Source organism: Acomys russatus, chromosome 18, assembly GCF_903995435.1.
Source record: "Acomys russatus chromosome 18, mAcoRus1.1, whole genome shotgun sequence".
NCBI lineage: Eukaryota > Metazoa > Chordata > Mammalia > Rodentia > Muridae > Acomys > Acomys russatus.
In genome coordinates, this window is record NC_067154.1 from 51389898 (window position 1) to 51399704 (window position 9807).

Here is a 9807-nt window from a genome sequence, read left to right on the forward strand (position 1 = left end):
TTGAACTGTTTTAAAGATTTCCTTCATCTGGTTGCTTGTATTTTTCTGAAATTCTTCCAGTGCCTCTCTATATGATTATTTTATGTCTTCAACCCACTTAGTTGCATCCTCCTGCAGTTGTTTAAAGATTTTATTAGTTTCTTCCATTATCATCTTCCTTATGAAGGACTTGAGGTCATTTTCTTGTATTTCAGTTATGTTTGGCTTCTCAGGGTTGCTTTCAGTGGGATTGCTGGGATCTGGAGATGCCAAACTGTTTTGGGTTTTGTTTGTGCTCTTTCGCTGTCCTCTTGTCATTTTGGTGTCTTTGATGTTGTGAGGTAGTCTGCTGTCCTTCACTGGTTGATGGTGGATAGTTGGTGGAGAGTGCGGACTGACTTTCACATGAACTCTGGTGCCTCATATTTGACCACGTCCCCTGGATGGGGAGACCTAGTGGCACTCAGAGGAAGGATAGCAGGCTACCAAGAAGAGACTTGATGTCCTATGAACATATACAGGGGGAGGAGGTTCCCCTCAGTCACAGACATAGGGGAGGGGAGTAAGGGGTAAATGGGAGGGAGGGAGGAATGGGAGGATACAAGGGATGGGCTAAACATTGAGATGCAATATGAATGAATTAATAGCTTCCCCCCCCCGCCCCTTAGCGCGGCCGGGCCTGCAGGTCTGCGTGGAGCCGCGGTTGCGGGGTTGTGTATTCGGCAGGATGGGGTTCGTGAAGGTCGTCAAGAATAAGGCCTACTTTAAGAGGTACCAAGTGAGATTCCGAAGGCGGCGAGAGGGTAAAACTGACTACTACGCCCGGAAACGACTGGTGATCCAGGACAAAAATAAGTACAACACACCCAAGTACAGGATGATAGTCCGGGTCACCAACAGAGACATCATCTGCCAGATTGCGTACGCCCGTATAGAAGGGGACATGATAGTCTGCGCAGCGCATGCACATGAACTACCAAAGTACGGTGTGAAAGTTGGCCTGACAAATTATGCTGCAGCCTACTGCACTGGCCTGCTGCTGGCCCGCAGGCTTCTCCATAGGTTTGGCATGGACAAGATCTACGAAGGCCAGGTGCAGGTGACGGGAGATGAGTACAATGTGGAAAGCATTGACGGTCAGCCTGGTGCCTTCACTTGCTATCTGGATGCAGGTCTTGCCCGGACTACAACTGGCAACAAAAGTTTTTGGGGCCCTGAAGGGAGCTGTGGATGGAGGCTTGTCTATCCCTCATAGTACCAAACGATTCCCCGGTTATGACTCTGAAAGCAAGGAGTTCAATGCGGAAGTGCATCGGAAGCACATCATGGGCCAGAACGTTGCAGACTACATGCGATACCTAATGGAGGAAGATGAAGATGCATACAAGAAACAGTTCTCTCAGTACATAAAGAACAACATCGCTCCAGACATGATGGAGGAGATGTACAAGAAAGCTCATGCTGCTATCCGAGAGAATCCAGTCTATGAGAAGAAGCCCAAGAGAGAAGTGAAGAAGAAGAGGTGGAACCGTCCTAAAATGTCCCTTGCCCAGAAGAAAGATCGGGTTGCTCAAAAGAAATCGAGCTTCCTCAGAGCTCAGGAGCGGGCTGCTGAGAGCTAAAGCAGTTTTCTATGAAGAGTTTTTTTTTCATAAAGACAATAAACTTATTGGCCAAGCAAAAAAAAAAAAAATAAAAAATAAAAATGAATGAATTAATAAAATGTTTTTAAAAACATTAGAAATATATAAAATATCTAATGTGGACTTCCATGCAAGTCTTCAAAATGCAGAGATATGGCCAGGATAATTGGAACATATAGATTTGTATTTCCGAAACCAAGGCCAACTTGTCATGATTTATGTTCAAGGAGTACAACCAGAATCTTATTCCTATCTGCATGTGTAGGCATCTGATCCTGTTATAACACACAAGACAGACAAGAATTATTTTTCTACCAGGAGCAGTTTTGATCTGTAAGACACTTTGAGGATCCAGGTGCTTAAATGCTATTTCTCCTTTACATGTGTGTGCTGCGTGCTTTCATTTCCTCCTGGGATCGAGGGACGTATAACACAGTTTCTGTAGTCCTTGGAAACATGGATTCTTGTGGAGTCCGGAAAGTAATGAGGGAGATAAATGTAACATGGCATCTTTCTCCAGGGATTTGACACCAATAACTCATCAGAAAGAAGGCGACCTGACTCAGCCTGGATGGCTAAAGGCATGAATCATCAACAAATGCATGTTGATTTTCTCAGCAAGTACCCTTCTACATAGTTACTGCCTACCATGAAAAAATAGATTGTTACCAACAAATGAAAATTGACATACCTATTATTCCCTCTCAGTGCTCACACTCCCCATAGAATATACATACCAAATACTCACAAAATAAATTATTCCCCCAAAATAAATTTTCTAAAAACTACTGGATGCCCCATATTTCGTTTTTGTTTTGACTGTCTGTCTAAACATAAATAGCATCACTTATAACAATGAATAAAGAAACTGGTACATTTACTTAAGTGCATACTACTCAGCTGTAAAAACAAGGAAGTCTTGAGATTTCCAGGCAAATGGATGGAATGATCATCTACAAATGATCATCTCGGGTGAGGTAACTTAGACCCAGAAAACACACATGATATATACTCACTTATAAGAGGATGTAAGCTACATAACACAGGATTACACTACAATACACAGACCTAAAGATGCTAAATAACAAGGAGGACCTTAGGGAGAATATTTAATTCTTTTATTCAGAAGGGCAAATAGAATAGACACTTGAAGCAGTTGAAGAGAAGGAACAGGAAGGGAGCCTTCCTTAGAGGTGCTCTAAAAAAACTCCACCCAGCAGGAGACCCATAGAGATGCTGAGACACACAGGCAAATATTGGGATGAAGCACAGGGATTCTTGTGGAAGAGTTGAAGAGTAAAAGGACCTGGAGGGGACAGAATCTCCAAAAGGAGACCAAATACAGGAGAGGTTGGGGAGGGAGGTGCCGCAGAGACTGATGCACCCAACCAAAGACCATGCAGGATGAGGACCTAGACCCTCTGGTGAGATATAGTAGATAGGCAGCACAGTCTCCTTGTGGGTACCACAATATGGGCAGTAGGTGCTCCTTCTGTTATGGACTCTGGCGCTCACTCATTGATCACTTCCCCCTGGGGGGGCAGCCTTGTCAGGCCACAGAAAAGAGGATGCAGGCAGTCCATATGAGACATGATAGGCTAAAGTCAGATGTTTGGCACAAGAGGGCTCCCCTTTTCTGAGGACTAGAGGAGGAGGTATAAGAGAAGGATGGTGGGACTGGGAGGTGATGAGGGATGGGGCTATAATCAAGAGGTAAAGAGAACAAATTAATAAAAAAATAAGAATATATACAATAAAATGAAATAAAATTTAAAAAGTGGAAGAGAGAGAGAGAGAGAGAGAGAGAGAGAGAGAGAGAGAGAGAGAGAGAGAGAGAGAGAGAGAGAGAGAGTGAGCGAGCTCCTCAGACACTGGACTTCCTCTATTTTTGATGTATCACATATATATCAAGTTTATACGTCACCTTTTAAGTGCCTCATGCTTTCATTTTTTACCTAAAAACATAATGTTAATATTCATATAATATAATGTCCAACTAATATAATTTTTCTATTTTTTGTGTTCAGTTGTACATTCTTAGATGAGGAACAGACAAATGAATTTCAGAATATTTATGCCAATCATTGTAAGATGCACTATAACTTTTCTTTAGTTGCTGAAACAGACTCAATAACAAATAAAGGATGCCATGGTGAGAAACCTCAGTCCCATTGAATCTCAGCATCTAGGTATACAACAGGCATTCCTCTGATTTCTCATTGCTGCAAATGGCAAGACTGACCTCTAGAGAAATATTTCTACTTACATGTTTTGGTGATTCGAAATAAAATTAAGTGTATACTCTCTATATTTTTTATCATTATAAATGGTTTTTTAAGGAAATCAATAGTCACATATACATTTGTATATTTTAGAGTGATTCATTTAAGGAACAGTGATTTATAGGATAACATATTAATAAAGAGTATAAATCATATTACATAAAGTCTTATTGCAATCTCACTCATATAATGAAATATTCATGAAAATAAGATAATTGGGTTAATAGATATTCCTTATTACTTTTTTCTTCATTTGTATTTTTTCTTTCTAGGAAATTTGAGATTGTTAAGCTCTGCAGGCATACATACATACATATATATATATATATATATATATATATATATATATATATATATATATATATAAAATATATATTATATCCATAGTTATGATATGAGTTTTCATTTCATTGATTTTAGTCAATTGGTAAAACACAACTACAAAAATAAATTACTACTATGTGTGATCTGTGTTAACCTTGTATCTTGGTGCAGGTGTGTGATGTCTCTACTCTTGTTCATTAGTATTGATTTTTCAATATATTTTATTAATTTGTTCATATTACATCTCTATTGTTATCCCATCCCTTGTATCCTCCCATTCCTCCCTCCCTCCCATTTTCCCCTTACTCCCCTCCCCTATGACTGTGACTGAGGGGGACTTCCTCCTCCTGTATATGCTCATAGGGTATCATGTCTCTTCTTGGTAGCCTCCTTCCTCTGAGTGCCACCAGGTCTCCCCATCCAGGAGATGTGGTCAAATATGGGGCACCAGAGTTTTTGTGAAAGTCAGACCCCACTCTCCACTCAACTGTGGAGAATGTCCTGTCCATTGGTTAGATCTGGGTAGGGGTTCAAACTTTACTGCATGTATTGTTTTTGGCTGGTGCCATAGTTTGAGCAGGACCCCTGGGCCCAGATCTGCCCTTTGTGATGTTCTTCTTATAGGTTTCTAGAACCCTCTAGATCCTTATACTTCCCTTATTTCTCATGCTTCTCTCACCTAGAGTCCCAGTAGGATGTCTTCCCCTCTGTCTTCTGTCCTGATAAGTGTAGACATTCATGGGACATACCCCTTGGGCTAGTGTCCAGATATAAGTGAGTATTTACCATTTGGCTCTTTCTGCTTCTGGGTTAACTCACTCATTATGATCATTTCTAGTTCAATCCATTTGTCCACAAATTTCGAGAATTAGGGCAGGAGACATTGCCATTAATATTGATTTGTTTCTAACATATGTGTTGACTTCAGAAACTTCCAAGGTGGCATGTATCATCACAATCATGGGTTAATAAAAAGTGTTAAGTGATAATCATGAATGCTATTGGATAGTCAGTTGATTTGAGTGCATGCCAACCATTTTGTACTATGAATATGTGAAATATTCAAAAGTTCAGGCACTTATTTTTAAATTTGATATTTTTGTAATGTTAAGTAAATAATATCAACTGAAATGTAATTTTTATATTTTGGAATGTACAAAAAAGCAGAAATATATCCAGAGACCATTTAGTTGATAAGTCTCTCTAAGACTAATGTAACGTGTCCATTTCTTTAAAAGCATTCTGGTTTATATTCTTTTTTCTTATAAATTAATTTTAATAATTCATAAGACTTATAACAAAGGTTGTCTTTATTTTAAGTGAATAAAAATATTATAAAATATTTAGTAAACCTATTTTATACTAGTTCACATAGAATTATCTCAAATACAAATAAAGTCTCCTGATAAAAAGAAATAGACACAGGGAAGAGAGGAAAAGATTAAAAAGTGGATGAATGAAGCAAAGAGAAGTGTTGTATTTTTAAAAAGAAGTTAATTAATTACTTAATTCTATAAACATTTTGGTCTCCTAATACTTTTCAGGTGTGTACTTATGTAACATAATTCTGAATGTGAATGAAATAAGATATACACATATCTAAAAGAAATGTTGGATTCTTATGTTAGCATTCATAAGAATAAAATGAAAACACAGGCCATAAACATTGTGAGATGTGAGAAGTTTACAATTTTTTTATATATTGTTCAGGAAAGAAGATTATATTTTAATAGAATATAATTTGTATGTGTTTATCAACTAAAATATGTATAAAGAACTTCTGCAGTAAAATTATAGTACACAGAAGTAAGAGGTAAATCTGAGGTAAGAAGATAGACTGAAGATAGCCAGGCCAAAACAATCACAGGGCTGAGAGTAAATGGTACACATGAAGAGAATAAAGTCGGTGATTTTTCTACACTTAGTATCACACACATATACCTTAGTGTACATAAAGTATGAAGTAGGACTGGTTCATGCAGGCATTTAAGTTTTATTCATTCTCAAGTCTCTGAGGGGGGTTGAAGACCAGATTAGTTTTACAAGCAAGGTTAGTTGGTTATGGGATAAAATCTTTTTAGATCCAGATAAAGAATTTAAGTTAATAAAGATGAGATATTACAGATATTGTACTTTATTCAGAAATTTAGACCCCACAAAATAGGAAAGATGCTTATTTAAAGTTTGACAAGTACAAATAGCCAAATCACTAAGAATATAGCATTTACATAAGTCATGATCATCTCATAGTTCTCCCTGCTGTATGTAGTTTGTTTTATTCATGTGTAATAAAATAAATATATATGTTAAAAAAATAAAAGTAAAACATGAACTACACCATTGTTTTCATGTTGATAAGCTGTGACTTTCTTTTTGCCTCTTTTTGAAGACTGGGGAGAAAGGAGAATTACTATTTCATATTTGCAGTTGCTGACATACTATTTATCAATATATTTGGATTCCAAAGTCCTTGGAATCTCATGTAAATTGTTTTCTTGTACACTTGAGTATTAGGATTGATTAGCTACATACCATGTTAATATTTTTATTTGTTAACAAAATTAAAAATATGTGTCCATGTTCTTATTTGATTTTATTTTGAGTATTTTCCTATCTTTATTATCCATATTCTATATGTTTAAAAATATTCTTTTTATGCACACATATGCACAAACATCCCCACGCTGATATCTACATGTACCAGTCATATTATATTTCCATAAATATAAGTATAGTTATTTACCTAATAATTCATCTTCAGAAAGTTGGTATAAAATTCTTTATATAAATTAAAATTTTAATGGGAATAAGAAACCATATTGAGACAAACATAAATGACTTGAATTTAAAGAGAGATTCAAGAAATACTGAAACATATTTTCCACCAAGGAAGGGGTTATTTATTTAAGCTTTTATTGTAAAGAGAAATAATATATTATGTATAAATTTTTATATTACAGGGCAAGTCAAGTAAATAGGATATACAAAGGAAATCAGCAAAAAAGAATTTAGATATTATTATGTTCTTAAATTTAATATAGAGAGAGACTAAATCAGTCAGAGGTTGAGCAATAAATCCAATAATTTTACCTCCTAATTATAAACATTAGGACAGATAGAAGATAGTAAGTAGTCATTAAAGAAGGCTATAGAGAGCTCAAGATAATGTTGACTCTTGCCAGGTGACATTTCAAGTCTTCACAATGTTTAGAAAGAAAACATCCTACTTATTCAGAGTAACAAGGGTTCATTTCGCATTTATAACCTATTGTAAACCTTGTTAGTCTGTGTAAATAGCATACTTTCCTACTAAATCTAACACTGAGCTGTCAGGTGGTAGTCATCAAAAACTCTCATGTAGCCTTTTAGGTAATATGACACTTTGAGAAGTGGGCAAGGGTGTTATCCTAGTGTCTTTATGGTTAGTAAACCGAGATGGTCAGATATGATTAATGAGATTGGAAGGAAATTTCAAAATAAGGTATCATACAGGAATCTTCATATATGTCTGTCAGAGTAACCAGCAATGGTTGCAGGAGTATATCCTCATTAAATTGACAATATGTCAGCCATAAAACTGCGATTTCTTCCCTTTTTTTCATTCCAATGTCTGGAGATTAAAATTATACAATACTGTTTGGTGTTTCTGGATATTTATATATGTAATATCAAATGAAATTACTAATATAAATAAGGACAAATTCATAACAAAACCATGAAAAAATGTCTCAAGTAGAAAATTGTTTGGAGGGGAGTAAACCATTTTATGATTCCATTATAAAGAAACACACTATGCATCTACCAGGTTCATATTAAGAAGTAGAATGTATCATTATTATTTGACTACATTTGGCTATATTTAAAAGTATCGCATAAAAGGTTACTGTTATTTTATATATTTTTGACAAATTTGAAAAACACACATGAGAAACAACTGAAATTTGCAAATTTAGTAACTCAGTAATACATTATTACTTTTCAATCTTAAACAGTAACTTAATCATCAAAGCCTCCTAGCCAGAAGGCAGATTTAAATTTCACATTTAAGCTGACATTAAATCAAAAGATATGAGTATCAAAGTCATAAATATGGACAATTAGAGGAGATTAAGTCATTACCAAGTCAGATATTTTTAATTGGAATAACTGACTCAAAACAAATGTTTAGAGAGTCAGATGGCTTTACAGAAGTTTCATAGTTTAAATTAATTTTCTGTGCTGATAGGAGAAACAGTAGTGTTGGGAAGTACAAGGAAGCCCTAGACAAATCTTGGAGGTGTGGTACAAGTACATAGGAGCCAAAATAAATACATGAATTAATTAAATTAATCTAAACAAAGACAAAACTGCTGCAAACATTAACAGTATCTTCCACACTTGGCAATTTGCTTAAAAAGTTGATTGGGAATAAGGAAAACATTTGAGAGAAAAGAATGCTAGAACTCCATTTCAGACACCTTCAAGTAACTTTCAATTGTTCAGTAACTTAGAAGAAGTTTCAGGGAGACATTTATATAGATGGTCTCCTCCCCAAAGTGTTTGAGATTTACTTCTATTGAGAGAAAACAAATGTTAAATATCATTGTACATATGAAAAGGTATATAAATAAGAATGGATAAGAAATAATAACTAAGAATTAATCAGTTCCAAAAATTGAGAATTTGATATCCATTACTCCTTTGATCTGAAGTTTGGAAGCCAGAGTATGGAGTTTACATAGAGAGCGAAATAAAATCTGTTCTTCAATGTAGCTAACTATTTATATCACTAATTGTATCCAATTTTGCTTAAACTACAGTAATACGCATTCTATTGTCTTCCTAGAATCCAGTGGAGACCAAGAAAAATATATATGTCTTTTGATGATAAGAAAGCAAAGTATGTGAAAAATACATTGACACAAAACTAATGGCAAAAGATATCCTGACTTTTCGTAACGATTTTATATAACTGAGATGACATTAAATCTCATAATCCAAAAAAAAAAAAATTTTGTACCTGTAAACATTTGAGGGATTATTAGCTGTGACACTTCTTAATATGAAAATGGACTGACAAGTAGATTTCATTTTGCCATTTGCTCTCTAATTTTTTAGGGTTATTACTATGTCACTCAAAACAATTGCATACACCATGGAGAGAAAATTCTAAATGAAATGGCATGACCCCACAGCACTGTGAAAACTCTGGTATCTCAGATTGACATCAGTGGCAGCCACCATCTAACTAGGTCACTTTCTAAAAGGAAAATAAAGTGGAAACAAAATTGTTCACTTTTGTATGTCACTTGAAATGTTGAGTTTGATTGACAACAGAAATAGATTCAAAGTAGTTCAATAAATGGAATTGTCTCACATAACCCTGAGAGCTTACTCTGTGTTACCCAGAAAATGAAATCTCCCCTTGTCCAGCAGGGACCATACATAAGGTGTTCTTACCCTGGAATACTTTTATAAATTCCTCATCATTTCCCATGTTTACCCTGTGGATCTCAGATATTGAATACTGCCCCATATTCTCAGAGTTCAAAGACAATTATTAAGCAATCACTACCCTAAAATTAGATTGCTAGTTATCA

General features: G+C 35.5%; 1 protein-coding gene across 1 annotated transcript; it reads left to right on the forward strand.

The window, feature by feature from the left end:
- Positions 1-641: 641 nt before the first annotated feature.
- LOC127202258 (60S ribosomal protein L5-like) lies at positions 642-1657 on the forward strand. Its single transcript, XM_051160952.1, is given in 2 exon segments — positions 642-1177; positions 1179-1657. Coding segments are annotated over 2 exon segments (894 nt in total). The 5' UTR covers positions 642-706; the 3' UTR covers positions 1602-1657.
- Positions 1658-9807: the final 8150 nt, after the last annotated feature.